Source organism: Canis lupus, chromosome 20, assembly GCF_048164855.1.
Source record: "Canis lupus baileyi chromosome 20, mCanLup2.hap1, whole genome shotgun sequence".
In the NCBI taxonomy this organism is placed as follows: Eukaryota; Metazoa; Chordata; class Mammalia; order Carnivora; family Canidae; genus Canis; species Canis lupus.
In genome coordinates, this window is record NC_132857.1 from 24,423,702 (window position 1) to 24,450,795 (window position 27,094).

The following is a 27,094-nucleotide window of genomic DNA, read 5'->3' on the forward strand; positions in this document are numbered from 1 at the left end:
CTGTATGTTGGCAAATTGAACACCAATAAAAAATAAGTTTATTAGTAAAAAATAAGAAAGACCTAACTGTAACAGAGCATTGCATTCCTATTTATTTACTCCCAACCCAGGAGGGGGGACTGTACCAAGTTGTGATCTAGCCCAGAGTGGTGTGTGTGTGTGTGTAGGAGGTGTGTACTATATCAGGCTCGACCAAGTGACTTGTATTGGCACATGAAATGTGCCTGGAAGCAAAGTGAATCATGTCCAAGAGAATGCTTCAAGAGTCGTCATGTTTGGGTGACTGTTCTTTCCCTTCTGCCAGAAAAATGCATGTCTCTTGTAAGTGTTGTTCCTTTACACATCAAGTGGAACCAAATGCTGGAAAGAGGCACAGCCTCCTGTACCCCACACTTGCATGGACAAGAGCTAAATCTTTGTTGCTATAAACCACTAAGACTTTAAGGTTATTTGTTTGAGCAGTCTTCTTGGCAAAAGTTGGCTGATACAATGACTTAAGCAAAATAATACTTTTTAAATTATTCCCTTGGTAAAAATAAAGCAACTTTTAATCAAGGATATTTATGTGAAGCAGAAAAATGACAGGTGTATTCAAAAGAGTGAACTGTGCAAAATAAGTTAATTTCATATTTATGGCACATTCATCAGGTCGTATTAAAAAGTGAAGTTTCAAACAAATGTAAATGTTTCTTTTCTTTCCTTTTAAAAAAGATTTATTTATTTATTTGTGAGAGAGAAAAAATGGAGGGGAAGAGGGAGAGCAAGAAGGAGAGAAGCAGATTCCCTGCTGAGTGTGGAATCCTACTCAGGGCTGGATCCCACAATCCATGAGATTATGACCTGAGGTGAAATCAGGAGTCAAATGCTTAACCAACTGAGCCATCCAGGTGCCACTAAAATGGTCTCTGGTGGTTTTAATAACAGCTAATAATCAGACACACAGCAAGGAAACAATTTAATAGGATTCCTAGGAATGGGACACTATATTAGGCAAAAAACTAAGTCCATAAATAAAAAACAACAATCACAAATCACTAACATATATGCTATCTTTCTCTGAGGGGCTCAGGCAAAGACAGTAATCTTTAAAGTATCTTACAAAAAAAAAATCTGGGATCCCTGGGTGGTGCAGCGGTTTAGCGCCTGCCTTTGGCCCAGGGCGCGATCCTGGAGACCCAGGATCAAATCCCACGTCAGGCTTCCAGTGCATGGAGCCTGCTTCTCCCTCTGCCTGTGTCTCTGCCTCTCTCTCTCTCACTGTGTGCCTATCATAAATAAATAAGAATTAAAAAAAAATTTAAAAAAAAATCTGACATGGAAAAAAGTCAACAGAAAAGACAAGAGAATAAAAAGAAAACTCTGTTACACAGAAAACATGTGATTTGATCCTAGGAAACAGGTACTCTTCACAGGAAAAAAAAAAGTATACCTCAACTATTTTACTTAGGTAAATTATCAATCTCGACAGGCCAAGAAACTTTAGAATAAGATTATGTCACAGAGAACACAGTGGCTATTTTATAGACAAGCGATTAGAGAGCATATTGTGTTCCCAGAGCATTTTTGCTCTATTTTACATCAGAAGTTTTTTTTTAATTTTTTTTATTTTTATAATAAATGTATTTTTTATTGGTGTTCAATTTACCAACATACAGAATAACAGCCAGTGCTCATCCCGTCAGGTGCCCCCCTCAGTGCCCATCACACATTCACCAGCAACCCCCGCCCACCTCCCCTTCCACCACCCCTAGTTCGTTTCCCAGAGTTAGGAGTCTTTATGTTCTGTCTCACTTTCTGATATTTCCCACACGCCTCCACCCCAAGATTGCTAGAACTCATACAGCAATTTGGCAGCGTGACAGGATACAAAATCAATGCCCAGAAATCAATGACATTTCTATACACTAACAATGAGACTGAAGAAAGAGAAATTAAGGAGTCAATCCCATTTACAATTGCACCCAAAAGCATAAGATACCTAGGAAGAAACCTACCCAAAGAGGTAAAGGATCTATACCCTAAAAACTATAGAACACTTCTGAAAGAAATTGAGGAAGACACAAAGACATGGAAAAAAACCTCCCAAGACACAAGAGTCCAGGGCCAGATGGCTTCCCAGGGGAATTCTATCAAATGTTTAAAGAAGAAATCATACCTATTCTACTAAAGCTGTTTGGAAAGATAGAAAGAGATGGAGTACTTCCAAGTTCGTTCTATGAGGCCAGCATCACCTTAATTCCAAAACCAGAAAAGACCCCACCAAAAAGGAGAATTACAGACCAATATCCCTGATGAACATGGATGCAAAAATTCTCAACAAGATGCTAGCCAATAGGATCCAACAGCACATTAAGAAAATTATTCACCACGACCAAGTAGGATTTATCCCCGGGACGCAAGGCTGGTTCAACACTCGTAAAACAAACAATGTGATTCATCATATCAGCAAGAGAAAAACCAAGAACCATAGGATCCTCTCATTAGATGCAGAGAAAGCATTTGACAAAATACAGCATCCATTCCTGATCAAAACTCTTCAGAGTGTAGGGATAGAGGGAAATTTCCTCGACATCTTAAAAGCCATTTACGAAAAGCCCACAGCAAATATCATTCTCCATGGGGAGGCACTGGGAGCCTTTCCCCTAAGATCCGGAACCAGACAGGGATGTCCACTCTCACCACTGCTATTCAACATAGTACTGGAAGTCCTAGCCTCAGCAATCAGACAACAAAAAGACATTAAAGGCATTCAAATTGGCAAAGAAGAAGTCAAACTCTCCCTCTTTGCCGATGACATCATACTCTACATAGAAAACCCAAAAGCCTCCACCCCAAGATTGCTAGATCTCATACAGCAATTGGGTAGTGTGGCAGGATACAAAATCAATGCCCAGAAATCAATGGCATTTCTATACACTAACAATGAGACTGAAGAAAGAGAAATTAAGGAGTCAATCCCATTTACAATTGCACCCAAAAGCATCAGATACCTAGGAATAAACCTAACCAAAGAGGTAAAGGATCTATACCCTAAAAACTATAGAACGCTTCTGAAAGAAATTGAGGAAGACACAAAGAGATGGAAAAATATTCCATGCTCATGGATTGGCAGAATTAAGATTGTGAAAATGTCAATGTTACCCAGGGCAATTTACACGTTTAATGCAATCCCTATCAAAATACCATGGATTGTTTTCAGAGAGTTAAAACAAATTATTTTATGATTTGTGTGGAATCAGAAAAGGCCCTGAATAGCCAGGGGAATTTAAAAAAAAACATATCTGGGGGCATCACAATGCCAGATTTCAGGTTGTACTACAAAGCTGTGGTCATCAAGACAGTGTGGTATCGGCACAAAAGCAGACACATAAAAAAAAACCGGATACATAGTTCAATGGAACAGAATAGAGAACCCAGAAGTGGACCCTGAACTTTATGGCCAACTAATATTCGATAAATTAGGAAAGACTATCCATTGGAAGAAAGACAGTCTCTTCAATAAATGGTGCTGGGAAAATTGGACATCCACATGCAGAAGAATGAAACTAGACCACTCTCTTTCACAATACACAAAGATTTGAGACTTGCCAGACTCCACAATTGTGTGAGCCCATTTCCTGTTTTGAAATAAAGATTTTATTGATTGATTGATTGAGAGCATGCAGGAGAAGGGGCAGAGGTAGAAGATAACAAGTTTCTAGATAAAAGTTGTGGTTGTTTTTCCCTCCAATTTATAATGTTCTCTTAAGGATAATATTTTCTTCTTAAATTATAGCCATTTACAGATTTTCTTAAAATCCATTCATGTGCTTTGGAAAGAAATCTAAAATTTGCTGTCTGCAAAGAACTATTAATGCTATAAAATTTGTGTTCATTCTGGGAGGACTGAGGCACCATTTTTTTAAGGAAAATGTTAGAAGGGAACTAACATTTAGGAGATTGGCTCAGAGATGTTTGAAAGATTAAGAGGAGTGATGACTATGGATGTAGTCTGCATGTTTGCACACAAACCAATCAAGAATAAGCTGACCCAATTATCTAGACATAACTGTGCCAGTCTCTTTGGGTGCAGAAGCCTGTGTTCTCCTAAGAGAGACAAAGCTAAAACATACTACACATTTATACCAATATTTTTGGGTTCACGAAACTTTTTGCTCAGACCCAAAAATAAAATAATAAAGCAAAAAGTATAAAAAAAGCGTTGAGCTGCTTGTTCAAGGCTGTGGAGTGACCAGAGCAAGGCTCCACTGGTTTGCTTAAATTTCCCACTGCTCTAGCCCTGCTCTGGTACGTGCCATGGAGAACCACCTGAGAACCATTCAGAAGTCACATTTTCTATTTCCTCATATTCTAGAACCCGTGGATTACATATGTGTTATCCATAAAAAGCATTTGATGGGTAAACAGAGAATTGCTGAAAAAGATATAGATATATACACAGACAAAAGAGTAAAATTGAAATTTCAATTTCAGAAAATGTAAAATTAAAAAATGAAACGTGCCTTAAAGACTACATGTCACAAAAATCACAGGAAAATGATTATAAGGCTACAGAAATTCACAAGAGAAAATGCCAACATGGCTGATCAAATCAAGACAGACTTTGTTGGGAAGCTGACTCTATAGGTCGGACATGGATGGGAAGAGGACAAGAAGGGAACTGTCTAGGGGTAGCAAGAGCATGAGCACAAGTGCTAGAGCAGAAATGACAAACTGAGAAATTAGGAAACTTGAGAATTTTCCACATCTTTGAGTCCTGACTTCTCTGTGCTTAATACCTTCTTCAACTCATTTCTATCTTCTTGCATTTTAGTATAAGGAGTCAGGAGGAAACAAGCTCCTTTAAAACTTTCCTGAGCAATCTACTCAGATAAATATCCGATTTTATTGTTCCAAGTTCAAACTTCCACAAAATACTGGAACACTCATTAAGACAAGTTTTTGCCATTTCATGACAAGGTTCTCCTTTTTTATGGTTTCCAATAACACGTTCCTTATTTCCATCTGAGATCTCACAGAAAAATCTTCAACATCCATATTTCGAACAATCTGTTTCTGATTAGTTATGTATTCTCTAAGAAGATAGAGTCTATCTCTGAAGCTCTTGCTTTTATTTCTGAACTCTTACCAGAATCGCCTTCAACATCTATTATTTCTACCAATAGTTCCTTCACAGCAATGTGGGCTTTTCCCAGTGTGGCCCTCCAAACTTCTACATCCTTCCCCCTTACCCGGTTCTAAAGCTGCTTTGGCATTTTTAGGTATTTGTCACAGTAAGATCTACTTCTTGGTACCAAAATCAGAGGGGAAAATGAATGAAATGATCTTTTTAAAGATTTTTATTTAATGAAGAGAGAGCACATGAGCGAGAGAGAGCAGGGAAGGAGAGAAGGAGAGAAGGTATCTCAAGCAGACTCCCCGCCCAGTGAGGAGCCCCATGTGGGGGCTCCATCTCATGACCTGAGCTGAAATCAAGAATTGTATACTCAACCGACTGAGCTACTCATGTGCCCCTGAAATGATCTTTATTGAAAAAATATAAAATTGTATGAATAGGAAAAAGATCTGATTAGTAATCCCAGAAAACATATAGGTGTGGAAAAAAGAAAAAATAAAAGAAAAAATATGAAAGTAAGAGAATAGACTCTAGAATGACCAAGGTTAAGGAATTAAACTGGAAAAAAGAACTGAGAATTTTACCCAGGATGCAGTACAAAGAGGAAAAGTGAAAAGGTTGTTCGTATCGAGTGTTCTTTGAGAATCATTGTTTCATAAAATTTTAATGGATTCTAGTAAGAGATAATAGAGGAATATTGGAAAAAGTGGTCAAAGACATAATAGCTAAGAAATTCTAATATAAATAAAAATTGACACAGAGGATACAAAAATATGATTTATGAATCTAACAAAACTTAGGAAAAAAGAAAAAAGGAACCAGGAGAAATCTTTGATGAAATAAAAATACAAAATATGGTTTGTCAGTATAACTCGAAATACACTATAATGACAATAAATGTAATAGATTAAATCGCTTTAATAAATATCAGAAATTATCAGTGTGGATATAAAAAATCAGTTATATGCTGCTTACAGGGGACACATCTACACACACAACCTAAAACAGAAAATATAAAAAGAAAAAAAAGAAATAGACTAAGCATATATGAACCAAAAAAAAAAGCTAGTGCAACAATATCTGTCAAAGGCGAGTATGAAGTTGAAGCATTAATGCGAATAAAGCAAATAAGTTATAATTTATAATTCATGAAAAGGCTATAGAAATTATAAATTTGTATGTGCCTAATAATATAGACTTAAACCATAAAACACCAAAAGCCAGCAACTACGAAAACTCAGAATTACAAAATAAAAGTGAAAAGCTCACAGAGGGATCCCTGGGGGGCACAGTGGTTTGGCGCCTGCCTTTGGCCCAGGGCGCGATCCTGGAGACCCGGGATCGAGTCCCACATTGGGCTCCCGGTGCATGGAGCCTGCTTCTCCCTCTGCCTATGTCTCTGCCTCTCTCTCTCTCTCTCTCTCTCTGTGATTATCACAAATAAATAAAAATTTTAAAAAAAGCTCACAGAAGCATAATGGCAAAATTTAACACCTCTCTCAGAAACTGCACATTTGGAGAATATATAGAGAATTTGAGTAACACGTATGACATAATTGTGAGTTTCCATATCCCTGCACTCAAAAGAGAATACAACAGAGAATACACATTCTCCTAAAGCATGCATGCAACATTTTAAATATTTATAAAATTAACTGTACACTCTCAGTCACAAAGAGTCATAGTTATTCAAACCATATTATCTGATTACAGTGCAGTTTAATTAGAAATTAACTATTACAGCTAGTAATTAAAATCCTACAGGTTAGAAAATCTGAAAAAAAAAAAACCCAAAAGCTTAAATAATGACTAGGTTAAAAAAGACTTCACAAGGAAAATCATAAACTGTAATGGTTTTATCAACAAACTAAAATATGAAAAATAAATTTGTGAGGTATAGCTAAAGCAATACTTAGAAGTTATGAATAGTCTTAAATATATTTACTACAATTAGCTAGCATTTAATCCAAGAAGCTAGATGAAGAAATCAAAGGAGTAAGAAAGTTGAAGCAACAGAATTATAAAAACAAAACACAAATTAATAAGCCTGGGAAAAACATTTATGGAGATGATTTAAAAAATCAATTTCTTTGAAAGCTAATAAACTAGGTAAGCCTCTAGAAAGTTTGACTAGATGTGTACACACATAAATGTATCATCATATAATGGAGTACTACTGTTCAGCCACTTGGACTGAGTGAACCAGATCATCAATACAGAGGAATCACAGATAAAATTGCTGAATGCTAAGAATTTCTGTACTTTAGGGACCTCTGGGTGACTCAGCGATTGAGCATCTGCCTGCCTTTGGCTCAGGGTGTGATCCTGGTCTGGGGATCGAGTCCCGCATCTGGCTCCCTGTGAGGAGCCTGTTCCTCCCTCTGTCTGTGTCTCTGCCTCTCTATCGGTATCTTATGAATAAATACAAAATCTTAAAATTTCTGTCGTTTGTTTACTTATTCATTTAACAGTGTTCTGTATGTTTACATATACAATTCAATGTGTGCGTTTGTGTATGCATGGGTATGTGGTAGATATTTATATGATCAAGTTACCTACAACATGTTCTTCAGAAGTATGAAGCACATGGTGAAGTGTAAGCATTTTTAAATCTTCCAAGAATTTAAATTGATGTATGTGTGCTTGGAGTTTCTTTCTTTCCCCTTTCTCCTAATCCTAGTCTTTCCTTGCACAGAGATAATTATTATCCTGAGGATGGTGTTGCTTTGTTTTATTTATTTCCCAACTAGTTTTATACTTTTACATTTTGGAAAACCTCCCATTCTTATAAAGCAGTTTCTCTTTATCCACTTTAAGAAATTACAATTTTCCTTTGGCAGTTTGGTTTTTCTACTTGTTTCTTTTATTTGACAAAGGAATGACTTCATTCTTTAAAAGAGTAAGCCAACTAAATTAATACTGACATTGAGGCCCAAGACTATGAAGAAACCAATTTGCTCGTAGCACCAGTTATGCTATGGGTAAGTAAAACAAAACAAAACTGGAAAATAGTCACCATCCACTATAAATCTTCAGAGTATTTATTGGCCCATTCGACTAGCATAGAAAGAATTACAGAAAAATATAAAAGGCATTGTTCAGTGCTCTCTGAAAAAAAGCTGGTTTCTTGTACTGGTATATATTCCATTCACCAAATTCTTACATGTTCCTCGTATGAATAAAAACTGAGTGTTATTAGAGAGAGAGAGGGAGAGAGAGAGAGAGAGAGAGATTCATCATGGTAATTGATCCACCAATTTTGAGAAATAGTTTTCTTATACTGGTAGCCTGTGAGTAACTTTCTTTCTGGAATAAAGTAAGATAGTCATTCTAAGTACCTTTATTTTACTTTTAGACATGTTTAACCTTAACTGTATCACTAAGTGCATATTAACTAATGATTACACACATCTTACTCCCAGGTATGGTAAAGGCCAATGGGGAACACCTAATTGCCTGTCACTCATTCTAGATTATGCAGTTAGATCCTTTTACAGTTTATCAGAGTTCTCAGGATCTTTTCTTCAAAATTAAGAAATGAATTGCTGTTCTCAGAGATATTATGCTGGAGTATCCTGAGGGCAAAACTAACATTTATTAACTATTTCCCTATGTCAGAAATCTCTTCTATGAGTCACAATTGACAAATTAGTTGTTTCAGCTTTTCTATACCTCCTTGTATTTCTATCTCCTCTTCTTGTCAATTTCTTTCTTTCCTTTTTTTCCAATATCTTCCTTGGTTTAAAAACTCACAGATGCCTTACCCAGCTATGTGTTTTGCCCCTTTTATTCTGGATTGTTGATATTTAAATTTCATACAAACATGCAATTATTCCCAAATATATCACACCAATATCACGTTGTTTGTATAATGAATAAAAATAGTCTATCCAAGAACATGTGACTCAGCCTGTGAAGTCATATCTAAAACAATTACTCAAACCTATGTCTTATTGTCGCCCCCTAAAATTTCATGTGCTGTGTTCAACCTCATGTTTTAAAACTTGCAGTTTCTACCAGTCTCTATAAAATCTCTATACTCTTAGAAAATTGAACATATTAATTCGTACATTTTTTTGAGTAGACATTTAGCCAGGCTTTAAAAGTACTATAAAACTAACACAAGATACAGTTGTTTACCTCAGGAATTTGGATTTTCTGTATAACGTATGAACACATCAGCATAATTCCTGATGGTCAAAGCAGCATGTGAGCCACTGTCTAGTAGGGTTAGGTGCTCATATTTTATAAAGAAAAAATTAAATTGAGATCAGAAAGGCTTTGTGAAATTACTGGGATTGGAGAACCCAAATGGCTAGCCTACATAGTGTGTGGCAATGCAGAGTCCAAGAAGAGGTGAGAATTATAGTAGAAAAGTGAGTGTGCTGTGTTCAGGAACCAAGGATATGTCTGACCCAGCTAAACTAAAGGATCTGCACTGGGAAAGAGTGAAGACAATACTAATTACTAGAGCAGGCTGCATTGGGGAGGATTTTAAAGATGAGATTTTTTTTTTTGGACAAAAAAAGGAAAACACCAAAGATTTATTGAAATCCATTGATGGCTTCTAAGCAGGGAGTGGAATGTTAAACTATGACTTAAGAAATAAATTTAGAGGGATCCCTGGGTGGCGCAGCGGTTTGGCGCCTGCCTTTGGCCCAGGGCGCGATCCTGGAGACCCGGGATTGAATCCCACATCGGGCTCCCTGCATGGAGCCTGCTTCTCCCTCTGCCTGTGTCTCTGCCTCTCTCTCTCTCTCTGTGTGTGACTATCATAAATAAATAAAATCTTTAAAAAAAAAAAGAAATAAATTTAGAGAAATGTTTATTAATGTTCCAAGGAACATTAATTAATGGGGTCACTTCGAAAGAGTCAAATAATGTCAACTAAATGTGGAATAAACTGGCACATTTGACTTCCAAGAGGAAAGCATGAACTTCCCAAACCTATTTGACAAGGGAACCCTTTCTGGGAAAGGGAAAACAATGCATGGATCATATATTCTATATGCACTGATACCACTCTCAGTCTATACACAGGCATGTGTAAGAAATGTACAGTTCTGTAGTACTAAATAGCTCACTTGATGTCTAGTTTGATTCTCTGGTCCTGGGAAATTGGTCTGTACTCCTGTTGCTGAGGCATGTCTTTCAGACCCAGTGGCTTTCTATTTCTTCCATACTATTCTGGGACTGATGGAGATACTTTTACTAACTGATCTGTTCCATGTTGAGGTATAAGAAACTCTGCGTGGATGTAGAGGGCCCCATCTCTCTTAGACATGTCAGCTCACTATTCTGTGAGGAATTTCTGCTTCCTTTTGGTTTCCATCCAGGAATGGTGCAGATATCCCATGTACCTGCCTAGTGGTTTTGGGCTTTTCCCATGAGATTGCCACGTAAATCTTCTACTCTATGTGACAAATCATTTTTGTTTCTTAGAAAGCTAAATCTGTAAAACTCATAAGCAGCAAAGAACTCCATTTTCCTCATATTCTCCTCTTGCTTCTATGTCCGAGGAGGTGATTTAGTTGCCTTGTAAGCAGATTAAGACAGGAAGAAGGATGAGGGAAGGAACACCTGAGGTAAAAAAATGAGTTAGTATTTCAAAGATTCTACCTACCATGCTTGGAATACTACTTAGGAAATGCTGGTGTGGAGAACTGAGGATGAAAAGCCAGTGAAGGAAAGGATATGTGTGGTACTGGTGCTGCAGTGAGTTTTATGATGTGTTGTCTCAAGAAATATTGCCTCCTCGTCTTGTAAACCACCACCTTTGGCGTGGTCCTTTGCACAGTCCTCTCCCACATTAACTCTTGAAAAGTCCCTCTTGCTTCTGGGAACTCTTCCTCCACCATATGAAAGGAGGAGAAGCTACCTTATTGAAGACATGGGGACCAATTGAGAGACAGCGCCAATAGACAGACACCTAGGTAAGCTCCAGAGGAGCTTGAGGCTAACTGCAAGTGCACTGGTGACCTCAGCTGAGACCAGAACTGCTCAGATGAGCCTCCACTGAAGTGTTATGTGAATCATAGCCAAAGGAAATGGTTGTCAAGCTTACTGAGTTATGGAATGATTATTATTCATATAAATACATACAACACAACACAATACAAAACTATGTAATATGATAGATATGGTAGGCATTGAAGATAGAGGAAATAATTTGTGGGAAGATTTCCTCAATATGAATATATGGGACCAATGAAAAACCTTTAAATGGAAATAGCTGGATCGTGGAAGGGGTTCATTTTTCACTCATGGGAAGAATAAAGAAAAAGGAAGTGTCAAGTATCATTATGGAGATTCCAGTCTTCAATGACTTAGTAAACTATAGACATGTAGGTGGATGGACCCATGCCAGATGGGGACTTGGTAGCATTCTGCAGTTGTGCCTTTTTGGAAATCACTCTCTCTCTCTCACTGGCTTGGATTCAACAGGTGGTTTTTCTGTCACTGATGAAATAAAAAACAAACATTTGTCTTATAACAGCATACTGTCAGACATGACACTAGACTCATCTTAATTCCTAATGATATGGATTACACTAAAGAAAAAATGAACACATGTTAAAAGTATGGAGGGATTGAGGATATGTGTCTCCAGGTTCTGAATCTAAACTCCGTTTAACAAAATTGGGTTTTGCCAGTGAGCTGCGATTAGCGAGGCTCCAATAATACTCACACTAGTCTCAGGGAAACTTCTCCTAGTTCCATTAACTGCTTTTTCAGAAATGTATTTTACATATATTATTTTATTTAATCTGTAGAACATTTCTAAGATTTAGACATTATTTTTATCCACATTTTAGGGATGAATGGACTGATATTATATTGTTATTAATAATAATAATAATATTATTATTATTATTACTAGTAGTCATAGTAGTATTAGTATTTTGCAAGGAGTCTTCAGGTGGGCAGTGTGTGGTGAAAACAGAAAGTATTTCTAATGTAAGGGGCTTTTAACTCCTACAGCAGCTTCCTTAAATTTTGATTTCATGAAGTGTTTTCCAGTGTGTCAAGTTCTTAATCAGTTATGCCTATGTCAGTTCGTGGGCAATCATAATGAAAGACACCGATCACAGCTTCACATACTCATGTGCAGAAAAAGCTAGAAGTCTCCACCTTTAAAACAGATGCTACCACAAGAACAGATTCACTATCCAAGTTAACTCTGTCCCCAGAATTTAGTTTCTGCTTTAGGATTCTGCATGATTTTATACTGGCTGATTTTTTGAAGATGCCTCTGTGACTGTCATTTAACATATTCTGTTAGGATTCATGGATTCATACTTGGCACAGGATGAGTCTTTAGGCTTAGGTAAGATGTTTTCAGTTGTTAGATTAGGTAGACTCAGTTGAAAGAGACCGGAGACTACTGTGAGTTCAGAAGACAATGGGAAAATATGAAGATGATTCATGCACACAGAGTCCATTTTGACTGATCTGAACAGGCCTACACGGGCCTCTGGGAAAAAGTGGAATGGACAAAAAGTTGTCCTGCTGTATTGGCCTCATGACTCTGCAGTAGCTAAATCAAATGACACTACCAAAGCTTCTCAGCCACAGCCAGGGGCTGTCTATTGATTTCCCCATTTGGGGTAGGTTTGCATGAGAACACTTGGCCTCTCTGAGGTCCCCCTCCTCAGGAAGGCAATAAAAGACCAGCCTGAGACCTACCAGAATTGGGAAGGGCAAGTTGTCATTACTACAGATATCCGCGAGAGGGAACTCCAAAGCGCTCTCTGGGTTCTGCAGAAGGCTCAGCTGTGCACTTGTTCCAGCAAATACCACCGCAGCACCAAAAGGCTAACCTTCTGAAAAGACTTCTTTTAGTGGTCTTCTGGCCTGAATCTAAGGAAGAAGGGAGGTTAGTGTATTTTCATTCACTTAGCCTTATTTTCACCATTGCCATTATACAGCATGTTCATTGTAGTGGCTAGAGGAGGGAAACGGAGTCATTTGTTGTGTACAACTCTCCACGTTCTGATGTTGGCTAACAGCATCGTTATGGTGTTGAAGAGTTCTTCCTCATATCCTTCAGACTGATCTGAGACTCGATCAGATTGAAGGTCAGTATTTCCTGTGCCATCAGTTACTGTCTTTGCAATGCAACAGGAGACACTGAACCTGTAGATGTTTGTTTTCTATTGGAGTGATCAGTGGGTTCAGGTGTCAGATCTGATTTTAAAGGCTAGAAGGATTTGGTATGCAAATCAAACTGAGTGTGGTAATCCTCTGCTTTCACAGCCAGTCTCCCCTCAGCCTGATTTCCTCTTTGACTTTCTGAGTGCTCAAGTTCTAACATCCAAAGGATCTGCCTCTCAGGACACAATCTGCCTGACCCTACTTCTCTGTTGCTCTGCTCTGGGCCATCTTCAAGGATGACTTTCTGCAGTCAGGGTCCAAGGGAAATAGTCATTACATGCTGGCTATGTGGTGGCTGTGTTCCCTTGTGATACCACACCAACCCACCCAGAGATGATGTTTTCGGTTAAATAGGTTGAACATTTACTGAAAAGAGCCTAAACCACAATGAAGTGTGGAAACACACTTCCTCACACACACACTCAAACATACATGTATATATAAACCTACACACAAGCACAAGGCTTGAAAGGGAACATAGAATAAGGAAAACAAGGTATCCTGAGGTTATGAATGCATTTATTGACCACCAGTTTCCAGAGATGATTTTTAGTTACTCAACATTCCCTACTGAAGCAAGAACTTTCCAAAGAAAAGTTGATCAGCAGTGAGAAGCTGAGTTCAAAGTTTCTACTGCTCAAAAGAATGTTTCCCTTTGAAGATACCTTAACATTGCTTAAATAACTGAATTCTTTAAGAGTCAACAGATGAGCCAAGGTGTCGAAGGATAAACAGATGAGCAACATTTCACCAAATAACCTTAAACACCTGGCCACTACTCTGCACAAGGCAATAAATGTTCCCAGGATGATTAATTAAAGGGGTCACTTCAAAAGGGTGGAATAATGTCAAATATATGTGGAAGAAAACTGGGGCATTTGACTTCCAAAAGGAAAGTAAGAATTTCCGAGACCTATTTAACAAGGGAAACCTTCCTGGGAAAGATAAAACAATGCATGGATCATATATTCTATATGCACTGATAGCAATCTCCATCTATACACTGGCATAAGTCAGAAATGTACCGTTCTGTAGTTTTAAATAGTTCACTTGATGCCTAGTTTGATTCTCTGTTCCAAGACTGGTAGTGATTTAGGTTTTCTTAATTGCCCCCATGAGTGTGTCTATGTTCTGGAGTCTTCTGGTGCCGGGGAGGCTGTAAATTGGTGAAGTGCCACTTATCTGGTTGCTCTGTGTCATTGGTGTATACTAATAGCTGCTGAAGTGTCCAAATTGCTCTCTGATCCTGGGAAGTTGGTGTGTACTCCTGTTGCTGAGGCATGTCTCTCACACCCAGTGGTTTTTTATTTCTTCCAACTATTCTGGGACTGATGGAGATACTTTTACTAACTGATCTGTTCCATGTTGAGGTATAAGAAACTGCATGGACATAGAGTGCCCCATCTTTCCTGGACATGTCAGCTTGCTATTCTGTCAGGAATTATTGCTTCCTTTAGGTTTCTATCCAGGGAAAGGTTCAGATATCCTATATTCCTACCCTGTGGTTTTGGCTTTTCCCATGAGATTGCCACCTAAATCTTCTACTCTATGCCACGAATCATTTTTGTTTCCTAGAAAGCCAACTCTGATAAACTCATAAGCAACATGGAGATCCCTTTTCCTCATATTCTCCTCTTGCTTCTATGTCCGAGGAGGTGATTTAGTTGCCTCTTAAGACAGCTTAAGACAGGAAGAAGGATGAGGGAAGGAATACCTGAGGTAAAAAAATGAGTTAGTATTTCAAAGATTCTTCCTACCCTACTTGGAATACCCCTTAGGAAATGCTGGTGTACAGAACTGAGAATGAGAAGCCAGTGAAGAAAAGGATATGTGCGGTAGTGGTGCTGCTGTGAGTTTTATGATGTGTGATCTCAAGAAATAATGCCTCCTCATCTTGTAAACCACCACCTTTGGCGTGGTCTTTTGCACAGTCCTCTCCCACATTAACTCTTGAAAAGTCCCTCTTGCTTCTGGGAACTCTTCCTCCACCATATGAAAGGAGGAGAACCTACGTTATTGAAGACATGGGGACCAATTGAGAGCCAGCGCCAATACACAAACACCTAGGTTAGCTCCAGATGAGCTGCAGGCTAACTGCAAGTGCACAAGTTCCCTCAGCTGAGACCAGAACTGCTCAGATGAACCTCCACTGATGTGTTATGTGAATCATAACCAAAGAAATGGTTGTCTAACCTACTAGGTTATGGAATGATTTTTATTATCCATATAAAAGTATACAACACAACACAGTACAATACAATTCAAAAACCATGTCATAGGATATGATAGGCATTGAAGAAAGAGGAGATAATTTGTGGGAAGATTTCCTCAATATGAATATATGGGACCAAGGGAAAAACTTTAAATGGAAATAGCTGGGTCTTGGAAAGGGTTCATTTCTCATTCATTGGAAAAAGAGATAAAGAGGAAGTGTCAAGGGTCATTATGGAGATTCCAGTCTTCAGTGACTTACTAAACTATAGACATGTGGGTGGATGGACCCATGCCAGATGGGGACTTGGTAGCATTCTGCAGTTGTGCTCTTTTGGAAATCACTATCACTCTCACAGGCTTGGATTCAACAGTTTGTTTTTCTGTCAGTGATGACACGAAAAACAAACATTTGTCTTACACCAGCACTGACTCATCTTAATTCCTGATGACACGGATTATCCAAAAGCTTCCCTCAACACAATGAGGTATATGTCGTAAAACTAAGACATGTCAAAAGTATGGAGGGATTGATGATGTGTGTCTCCAGGTTCTGAATCTAAACTCCGTTTTACAAAAAAATGGGGTGTTGCCAATGAGCTGTGATTAGCTAGGCTCCAATAATACTCGCACTAGTCTCAGGGGAACTTCTCCTAGTTCTATTCATTGCCATCTAGAAATGTGTTTTACATCCTTTATCTTATTGAATCTTGACAACATTTCTAAGATTTAGACATTATTTTTATCCACATTTTAGGCATGAATAAAGTGATACCGAGCTAGAGTAATTGGCAAAAGGTCGTATAGCTGATAAATGGGGCACTGGAGTTTGTACTCTGGAGAGGTAGTTTGACATCAAGTCAAGTCCTTTTCTCTCAATGATGCTGGTTTTTTTCGACTCATTTTAAAGAGCACTGGAATCCTGTGGTGCCTCAAGAGCCACTGATCAAGAAGAGGATGGAGCAGGAATAAAAGTCCCGTGCTCTGGTTTCAACCAGAGCACATTTATATATTATAAGTAGAAATAAATAATTATGCATTATATGTTTAACTACATATATCATATATATAGATGTGGGATCCATTTAAAAATGTGTTTAAAAAAATCCCAAACACTGTATCATACCATGCTATCTCCTAATACTGCCAGAAACGTCTTGAAGTTTCTATGCTTTCTTGGGTCTCCAACAGTGTAAAACTTCCCTTGACCTGTTAGCCAGCCTTCAGAGAAGGAGCAGCTGGGAATCATTGCCCTGGGGATGCTCTGGGCTCCAGAACAGGGCTAAGTATCTGCCATGACCCCTGGCAACCTTGCTGTCTGTGTCTCCCTAAAGCCTATTAAACTATTCACAGTACCTGCAGCCTTCTCATTGTTATGACAACTCTTTGAATTCTCTCCCAAGAGAGAAGTGATGTCTTCTCCAAATATCCCGAGGCAATTTTCATACAAAAACTGTATAAGAGAAGCCTGTAATGCAAAAAGAACACAATGGGGTGCTCTTTTTCATATGGAAGAGTTAGAAGTCACATTTTGTTTATAGACCTTGGATCTAACCAAAAATGTGAAAGACTTCTATGAAAACTTCAGAGTTGATAAAAATATATAGAAACCCAAGTTCTCTAATAAAATAAGAAAGAATGATACTTTCTGTTGTACTTTGAGTACAGATTTTAAAATACTACTAGTCAGTGGGCTAAAGTCCTAATTTGTGGCATTTAATAACTAATATTGTGATACCAGTGGTTACATCTTTAAAACTAGGATAGCTTTCAAAGTAACCTACCTTCTTAAAGTTTACTTATTTTGTAAACTTTTGCTTCCAGAAAATATTGGGTTGTAACTTAGGATAATATCTGATTAAAATGTATAAAGCATAGACAAAATCCTATGAAATCCATTTCTTAAATAGGGAAGAATATTTTTTGGAATGTGGATATTCCTGTGGATTTTTTTTGATGTTTTCTTTTTCTTTCTCTTTTCTTTTCTTTTCTTTTTTTTTTTTTTGACTAAAAACTCACAGGGCTGGGGAGAAAACATGTCTGTCTGTCTAACTGCAGTCCCTTCTCAGGTCTTGCTTTGCCTAATGCTGGCTCTCAGCATGAGCTTGGGGAAAAGCTGCCATCTTATTAGGCATGTGTGGCTTCATTAGGATGTTCTGGAATATCTCACTAGTTTCTGTCTGATGTAGCAGAGGCAAAAGAGTAGCCAAGTATTTTTCTAAATGAGCCACAACTTGCAGAGCAAAGCCAATGTGTTTGGAGCCATGGGTGCTCATAGTGCCCGAGACACCTAGGATGTGCCAGTAACGACAACAGGAGCTAGGTCTTGTTACCATTGTGTCATGAGGAAACCATGCCTTCGCCCAAGTTTACAAGCTCCCCCCCTCAAGGATCAGGCTGAGATTTGAACCTTGGCTTGTCAAACTCTAGAGCCCAGGTCTTTTCTACCATATTACATCACTCTTCTCTCTCTTTTGTTTAGTCAGTCTAGTATTGAATCTCCTGGATGGGAAAGAAGTGACTCAACTGCTCTGTGTTTCCCACTTTAACAACACCCCTTCCCATATTCCACCAGAGAAGGATGGCAAACTCTGCCATTCCAAGGAAGCCTATGAAGATGTGCACTTTTCAGAACTGATCCATCCAATTTACTACTACACATTTCAGATTCAAAGCATGGATTCTAAACCCCAGGGGACACATATGAGAGCTCTCCCTACCTTTTTTACGAAGTTCTCTTCCAATTCCAAGCTGCCAGAATTAGGTGGACAAAGAATGCTTGGGGCTATACACACTGATAAATCATAAGGTGTTATCTGGTTGGGTGAGGATTCTTGCTCAATGCTGTATAACACTCCAAAAAGGTACCGCAAGACAACAACATTCACATTTGGCAGCTGAGCTAGAAGCCTAAAGTCAGAAAGATGTACTTTTGAATAAGGCAAGTCATTGCACTTAGCTGCTGGAAGTATAGAGACAGAGAGCAGAGAACATCTTACTAGATCTAGTATACAACCTGCTGTAGCAGAGTTCCAGGCATGAATGTATACAAATATGTTTTACCGAATTCAATTTCTGAGCTAACCCACTCCGGTTGAATGTTGACAAACTGAAGGTTATACCATGGGCTGTTGATGCTCTGGCATCTCTCTTAGGCCACTGACTTTTGTCTACCATTTTCATATATTCAGAAGGTGTACAATGGCTAAGGAATCCACGTTAATAAGGTCAGACGAAGAGCAATAATAGCCATAAGGCATGCCTGTATTCTGAAACTGGCCTCCGTGGGTGTGAAGAATTGAAACTATTTGGCATTGAATGTTATTTTAGTGGTCAAAGTGGCAAGAAGGAAGCCAATATTTTCCTAATAGTATATTGGCTGTATTTCTGAGCCATGACCAGAGTAGAGTAATTATTGCATCATTACCTCTGGGCTGCATTTATTTTCTCCTCCTCAGTCACTTCGTCAAGAACATCAAGCCATTTTTCATAGAGTTCCGATGAAAGTAAACTTCCTTCGATATTTTCAAGAAAATCCTTATGTGGATAGAAAAATAAATAAATACATGCAAACAGACACACTCACAGAGATGTAGAGACTCACACACACACAAATATATGTATATATGATAAAAGATATATATTGGAAATATCACAGAGAAAACACTTAGTTCAAAACTTCAGTTCAGTCCCTAATTTCTTCATAGATACCCAAACTGTGACCCACACGGAGTTCACCTCATACTCTCCATTGACTTGCATGTGCAAAAACAGGTTGTGGATTTTCTCCAACAAAAACGAAAGCATCAAAGCAGAGCCTACGCTTCAGTGGAAAGGAAGACAAAGCTCCCTTCTATCATATGGCACTTACTCTTTTGTGTGCTTTTTTGCAAACTACTACAAAAGCTACTCTCATCATTGCTTCATTCTTCCTTTCCTTAACTGTACAAAAGTAGAGAGTCTAATGGCAAACTCATGATGGTCCTGAGGATGTATTCATTTCTAGTGTAGACCAATTCTCCAGAGAGTTTGACATGATACTATTCAGGCCAAGGTTGCAGAGTCTGATTCTCCACAAAGATTAGTCAACTTTAGGTAGGGAAAGCTTCAGAAATGTCTAAGAACTCTATGCACACGTGGTCACCATCTTCCTAGTCTGTGCCTATAACATGGAAATGGAAAAGACCCTACTAAACCTTGCTAGAAACATCAATTGCAGGTGTGCACCTTCAAGAGGGCAACACTTATCATGCTATTCGAGTACCTAACGTATCATCATTCTTTCCCCTGTGTCTTGATGCCTATATATATATTTACTGGTGTGTTTTACTCTAGCCCAGTGTAGTAGTGGTCAGGGACTATTGCTATTTATCGTATAGTTGAACAGTAATGGGGGGCAAGGAAAGACCACTTGCGACAAGAAAGGACCAAATATGACCTTGGTTCTAAGAGTGCCATAATAACTGCCTTAATATAGTTTTGTTCAGAGCTGTTAGCAAGTGCCAAGGTAGATGGATTAAATTCTTTGTTCTAGTTTTCAGTTCTTTCTCCATTACCATTTTAGCAATAGAATGGGATATCTGTGATGTAGCTGTATAATTTCCAAATTAATCTAGTTCTTGAGTCGATCTACTGAATTTTCAGAATTCCAAACTACATTTGTCCGTTGCACCTACTCCTAAAGTTAGATTTATCAAAAGAGGCATGTAGCTAGAGCTGGTTACTGTGTCGTTACAACCTTGGATGGTGGGCTAGACATCACAAATATTAACAAAAGGATACCTAGGATCTGGTGAAAGGAGACACAAATGGCAAAATCCTTCCTCCATGACTTATAAAGTAAAAGGCATCAAGAAACAGGAGACAATGATGGTTAACAATGATTGGTCGCCTCACTGAGCCTTTTTATATTCCTCATAAAGTAAACATTTGCTTACTATTGTAAACTTCTAGATCTATTCTCAAATTTTTCATTTGATTTTTCTTTTGGAAACTGCCTTCATTAGGAGCATCGTGAGGAAGTCATCAGAGACAGGATGTTTTCTTTGGTAAACATTATGTATGTGTTAATGTGTATTTTGAAATTTCTTATTATTATAGTAGTCACATTAGTATTAGTCTTTTGCATGGAGTCCTCAGGTGAGAGGTGTTTGGTGAAAACAGAAACTATTTCTAATGTAAGGAGCTTTTACCTTCTACATTAGCTTCCTTAAATTTTGATTTCATGAAGTGTTTTCCAGTTTGACAAGTTCTTAATCAGTTATGCCTATGTTTTTTCTTGGGCAATCATAATGAAAGACACCATCACAGCTTGAGTAACTCATGTGTGGATAAAGCTAGAACTTTCCCCACCTTTAAAACAGATGCTACCAGAAGAACAGATTCACTGTCCAAGTTCACTCTGTTCCCAGAATTTAGTTTCTTTTTTAGGATTCTGCATGATTTTATACTGGCTGATTTTCTGAAGATGCCTTCCATGAGTGGTCATTTTTGATTTGATAAGGAAAGCACATAATGTAGGAAAAAAAGAAGAGTATATGGCATTTCATATCCCAAGCCCAGAGCAAAAGCTTGCTTCCTTTTTGAAAGAGCTAGGCTATCGGATGGTATACAGTTTTAGAGCTCCAAGAAGTAAAGTCAGTTTAGATTCTTTAGTCAATGTCTCTCTATAGTTTTACCCAAAATCCACCTTACATACACTGAAACTTTGTAATCACTTATTTAAATCAGATTTTTTTCATTGACTTTACCCTTTTAAATCAAACTTCCGTGTTTCAAGGCCTTGTGGAATCCTCACCTGTCTCCTACTTTATCAGTCTTTTCTCATTATTCCCTTCCATAGATGCTCTTCCCCATATATGGAAATCTTTTTCTATACCCATTTCCCATTTGTTGATTCCTCTTTAAGTGATTGTATCCTCCATTCCTACTATCTCTATTTCCCTTCCTCTTTAAAAGAAAAGCTCAAATACTCTCTTATTCTCTGATTACATTCCCTTCATGAGTCTTTCAACGTCCTTTGCTCTATCTTCATGTCCTCTCCCTACAGTGTAGAAAGATATAAGCGCTGGAGTCAGATGGACCTAAGGTTCAGAAACCTACTATGCTTCTGATCTACTGTGTTACCTGGGGCACATGCGAACTGTACTGAAAATTTTCTAATCCATTTATAATGTGTGGAAGATGATAGTTCTAGCTACCCCCTAAAATTGCTGTGATGCAAGGACTGGGGTAGCAGCTAGCATGTAACTAACGTGGTTAATTTCTTCACCACTAGGATAACATTCCCAAATCTAGTGCAGCATTGCAGAGGTCCTGGGTACTCTGCAAATTTCCATACTGACAATTCAGTACACCGATTGGAGATAACACAGGCCAAATTCTGGCTGTCATTTAACATCCTCTTTTAGAATTAGCAGATTCATATATGCCTCCAGATGAGTCTTTATGCTTAGGTAAGATGTTTTCAGTTGTTAGATTAAGTAGACTCAGTTGAAAGAGACCTGAGACTACTGTGAGTTTAGGAAGACAACAGCAGAATGTGAAGATGATTCATGCACACAGAGTCCATTTTGACTGATCTGAACAGGCCTACATGGGTCTCTGTGGAAACAAGTGGAATGGACAAAACGTCGTTCAGTGTATTGGCCTCATGACTCTGCAGTAGGTAAATCAAATGACACTACCAAGTTTCTCACCCAAAGCCAGGTGCTGTCTAATGATTTCTCCATTTAAGTAGGTTTGCATGAGGACACTTGGCCTCTCCGAGGTCCCTCTCCTCAGGAAGGCAATAAAAGACCAAACTGAGACCTACCAGTATTGGGAACGGGAAGTTGTCCTTATGAAATATATCCGTGAGGGAAACTCCAAAGAGCTGTCCTGATTTTTCAGATGGTGCAGCTGTGCACTGGTTGTTCTGCCAAGTGCCAGCACAGTGGCCAAAGGACGAGTTTGTGAAAGCACTGCTTTCCTTGGTGTTCTGTACAGAATCTAAGGAAGAAGGGAGATTAGTGTGTTTTAATTCACGTAGACTTATTTTCACCATTGCCATTATACAGCATGTTCATTGTAGAGGCTAGAAGAGGGAAACTGAGTCATTTGTTGTGTAGAACTCTCCATGTTCTGATGTTGGCTAACAGCATCCTCATGGCATTGATGAGTTCTTGCCAATAACTTTCAGACTGACGGTTAAACCTAGGGACTTGATCAGACTCAAAGTGATTATTTCCTCTGCCATCAGTTACTGCCATTACACTGATCTGGAGGCACTGAAACTGTAGGTGTTTGTTTTCTACTGGTGTGATCAGTGGGTTCAGGTATCAGATCTGATTTTATTTTTTTATTTTTTTCTGATTTTAAGAGCTATAAGTTTTTGGTATGCAAATCAAGCTAGGTTGTTAATCCTGTGCTTTCACAACCAGGCTCCCCTCAGCCTCAGATTCTCTCCTTGGGTTTCTGAGTGCTCAAGTTTCTACCATCCAAAGGAATTGCCTCTCAGGACACAATCTGCCTGACCCCTACTTCTCTGGTTCCACTGCTCTGGGCCATCTTCAAGGATGACTTTCTGCAGTCAGGGTTCTTGGGAAGTAGTCATTACATGCTGGCTATGTGGTGTCTGTGTTCTCTTGTCAACCCCACCAACCCACCCAGAGATGATGTTTTTGGTTAAATATGTTTAACATTTACTGTAAAGAGCCTAAACCACAATGAAGTGTGGAAACACACTTCCTCACACACACACTCAAACATACATGTGTATATACACCTACATAAACGTACAAGGCTTGAAAGAAAACATAGAAAATGCAAAACAATAAGAGGTTAGGAGTGCATTGATAGACCACCAGTTTCCAGAGATGATTTTTAATTACTCAACATTCCCTATTGAAGGAAGAACTTTCCAAAGAAAAGGAGATCAGCAGCGAGAAGCTGAGTTCAAATTTCTACTGCTCAGCTGTGAATGTTTCCCTTTGAAGATATCTTAACATTTCTTAAATAACCGATTGCTTTAAGAGTCAACAGATGAGACAAGCTGTCGAAGGATAAAAAGATGAGGAACATTTCACCAAATAACCTTAAACACGGGGCAATTTGGCTTTTTTGGGATATAGTACGTGCATCAGCACCTCCACTCGTGTGGGGCCAGCACTGCACCAGAAGCATCCTGGTTCTGCCACTTAGGAAGCTCAGCATTTTATTTTATTTATTTTTTTTAATTTTTATTTATTTATGATAGTTACAGAGAGAGAGACAGAGGCAGAGACACAGGCAGAGGGAGAAGCAGGCTCCATGCACCGGGAGCCCGATGTGGGATTCGATCCCGGGTCTCCAGGATCGCGCCCTGGGCCAAAGGCAGGCGCCAAACCGCTGCGCCACCCAGGGATCCCGAAACTCAGCATTTTAAAGCTTTGGTTTGCTCAACTGTAACATAAATGATGCTGCCTACACCAAGTTAAACTAAATATATAAGATACTACTCGGCACAAGGCAATAAATATTTCCAGGATCATTAATGAATGGGGTCGCTTCAAAAGGGTCGAATAATGTCAAATAAATCTGGGAAAAACTGGTGCATTTGACTTCCAAAAGGAAAATATGAATTTCCCAAGCCTATTTGACGAGAGAACCCTTTCTGGGAAAGGGAAAACAATGCATGGATCATATATTCTATATGCACTGATAGCAATCTCCGTCTATACACTGGCATAAGTCAGAAATGTACAGTTCTGTAGTTCTAAATAGCTCACTTGTTGTCCAGTTTGATTCTCTGTTCCGAGACTGGTAGAGATTTAGGTTTTCTTAATTGCCCCCATGAGTGTGTCTGTTCTGGAGTGTTCTGGTGCCAGACAGGTTGTAAAATGGTGAAGTGCCACTTATCTGATTGCTCTGTGTCATTGATGTATATAAATAGCCGCTGCGGGGTCCAGACTGCTCTCTGGTCCTGGGAAATTGACCTGTACTCCTATTGCTGAGGCATGTCTTTCACACCCAGTGACTTTCTTTTTCTTCCATACTCTTCTGGGACTGAAGGAGATACATGTTCCATGTTGAGGTATAAGAAACTCTGCATGGACATAGAGGGTCCCATTGTTCTTAGACATGTCAGCTCGCTGTTCTGTGAGGAATTTCTGCTTCCATTTGGTTTCCATGCAGGAAATGGTGCAGATATCCCATGTACCTACCTAGTGGTTTTGGGCTTTTTCCCCTTGGGATTGCCACCTAAATCTTCTACTCTATGCCATGAATCATTTCTGTTTCCTAGAAAGCTAAGTCTTTAAGACTCATAAGCATCAAAGAGCACCGTTTTCCTCATATTCTCCTCTTGCTTCTATTCCCTGAGGAGGTGAGTTGTCTCTTAAGGCAGCTTAAGACAGGAAGAAGGATGAGGGAAGGAATATCTCAGGTAAAAAAAAATGAGTTAGTATTTCAAAGATTCTTCCTACCCTACTTGGAATACTCCTTAGGAAATGCTGGTGTACAGAACTGAGGAGGAAAAGCCAGTGAAGGAAAGGATATGTGTGTAATGGTGTTGCTGTGAGTTTTATGATGTGTGGTCTTAAGAAATAAAGCCTCCTCATCTTGTAAACCACCACCTTTGGCGTGGTCCTTTGCACAGTCCTCTCCCACATTAACTCTTGAAAAGTCCCTCTTGCTTCTGGGAACTCTTCCTCCACCATATGAAAGGAGGAGAAGCTACCTTATTGAAGACATGGGGACCAATTGAGAGCCAGCACCAATACACAAATACCTAGGTTTGACATCAAGTCAAGTCCTTTTCTCTCAATGACGCTGGTTCTTTTCAACTCATTTTAAAGAGCACCAGAATCCTGTGGTGCCTCAAGAGCCATTGATCAAAAAGAGGATGGAGCAGGAATAAAACCCCCCTGCTCTGGTTTCAACCAGAGCACATTTATATATTATAAGTAGAAATTAATAATTATGCATTATATGCTTAACAACATATATAATATAGATGTGGGATCCATTTAAAATTGTGTTAAAAAAAATCCCCAAACACTGTATCATACCATGCTATTTCCTAATACTGCCAGAAATGTCTTGAAGTTTCTATGCTTTCTTGGGTCTCCAACAGTGTAAAACTTCCCTTGACCTGTTAGCCAGCCTTCAGAGAAGGAGCAGCTGGGAATCATTGCCCTGGGGATGCTCTGGGCTCCAGAACAGGGCTAAGTATCTGCCATGACCCCTGGCAACCTTGCTGTCTGTGTCTCCCTAAAGCCTATTAAACTATTCACAGTACCTGCAGCCTTCTCATTGTTATGACAACTCTTTGAATTCTCTCCCAAGAGAGAAGTGATGTCTTCTCCAAATATCCCGAGGCAATTTTCATACAAAAATTGTATAAGAGAAGCCTGTAATGCAAAAAGAACACAATGGGGTGCTCTTTTTCATATGGAAGAGTTAGAAGTCACATTTTGTTTATAGACCTTGGATCTAACCAAAAATGTGAAAGACTTCTATGAAAACTTCAGAGTTGATAAAAATATATAGAAACCCAAGTTCTCTAATAAAATAAGAAAGCATGATACTTTCTGTTGTACTTTGAGTACAGATTTTATAATACTACTAGTCAGTGGGCTAAAGTCCTAATTTGTGACATTTAATAACTAATATTGTGATACCAGTGGTTACATCTTTAAAACTAGGATAGCTTTCAAAGTAACCTACCTTCTTAAAGTTTACTTATTTTGTAAACTTCTGCTTCCAGAAAATATTGGGTTGTAACTTAGGATAATATCTGATTAAAATGTATAAAGCATAGACAAAATCCTATGAAATCCATTTCTTATATAGGGAAGAATATTTTTTTGGAATGTGGATACTCCTGTGGATATTTTTTTTATGTTTTCTTTTTCTTTTTCTATTCTTTTCTTTTTTTTTTTTTGAGTAAAAACTCACAGGGCTGGGGAGAAAACATGTCTGTCTGTCTAACTGCAGTCCCTTCTCAGGTCTTGCTTTGCCTAACGCTGGCTCTTGGCATGAGCTTGGGGAAAAGCTGCCATCTTATTAGGCATGTGTGGCTTCATTAGGATGTTCTGGAATATCTCACTAGTTTCTGTCTGATGTAGCAGAGGCAAAAGAGTAGCCAAGTATTTTTCTAAATGAGCCACAACTTGCAGAGCAAAGGCAATGTGTTTGGATCCATGGGTGCTCATAGTGCCCGAGACACCTAGGATGTGCCAGTAACAACCACAGGAGCTAGGTCTTGTTACCATTGTGTCATGAGGAAGCCATGCCTTCGCTCAAGTTTACAAGTTCCCCCCTCAAGGATCAGGCTGAGATTTGAACCTTGGCTTGTCAAACTCTAGAGCCAAGGTCTTTTCTACCATATTATATCACTCTTCTCTCTCTTTTGTTTAGTCAGTCTAGTATTGAATCTCTTGGATGGGAAAGAAGTGACTCAACTGCTCTGTGTTTCCCACTTTAACAACACCCCTTCCCATATTCCACCAGAGAAGGATGGCAAACTCTGCCATTCCAAGGAAGCCTATGAAGATGTGCACTTTTCAGAACTGATCCATCCAATTTACTACTACACATTTCAGATTCAAAGCATGGATTCTAAACCCCAGGGGACACATATGAGAGCTCTCC

The 27,094-nt window shown here is 38.8% G+C and overlaps 1 protein-coding gene across 14 annotated transcripts in view; it reads right to left on the bottom strand.

Moving 5' to 3' along the window:
• Window positions 1-27,094, bottom strand: part of LOC140611771 (uncharacterized) — a 120,989-nt gene that overhangs the window by 20,966 nt on the left and 72,929 nt on the right. For 11 of the 14 annotated variants that reach the window (XM_072788647.1, XM_072788642.1, XM_072788644.1 and 8 more), the window contains 7 exons: window positions 25,740-25,851; window positions 22,296-22,471; window positions 18,909-19,018; window positions 18,202-18,391; window positions 16,838-16,949; window positions 12,803-12,976; window positions 8,129-11,575 (listed from right to left, as the gene is read on the bottom strand). In XM_072788647.1, the coding sequence (XP_072644748.1) occupies window positions 12,831-12,976; window positions 16,838-16,949; window positions 18,202-18,391; window positions 18,909-19,018; window positions 22,296-22,471; window positions 25,740-25,851 (846 nt within the window). In that variant the 3' untranslated portion in view covers window positions 8,129-11,575; window positions 12,803-12,830. Of the gene's footprint in view, window positions 1-8,128; window positions 11,576-12,802; window positions 12,977-16,837; window positions 16,950-18,201; window positions 18,392-18,908; window positions 19,019-22,295; window positions 22,472-25,739; window positions 25,852-27,094 lie in introns of those variants that run through there. The other 3 variants (XR_012012968.1, XM_072788646.1, XR_012012970.1) reach the window with 2 other exon arrangements.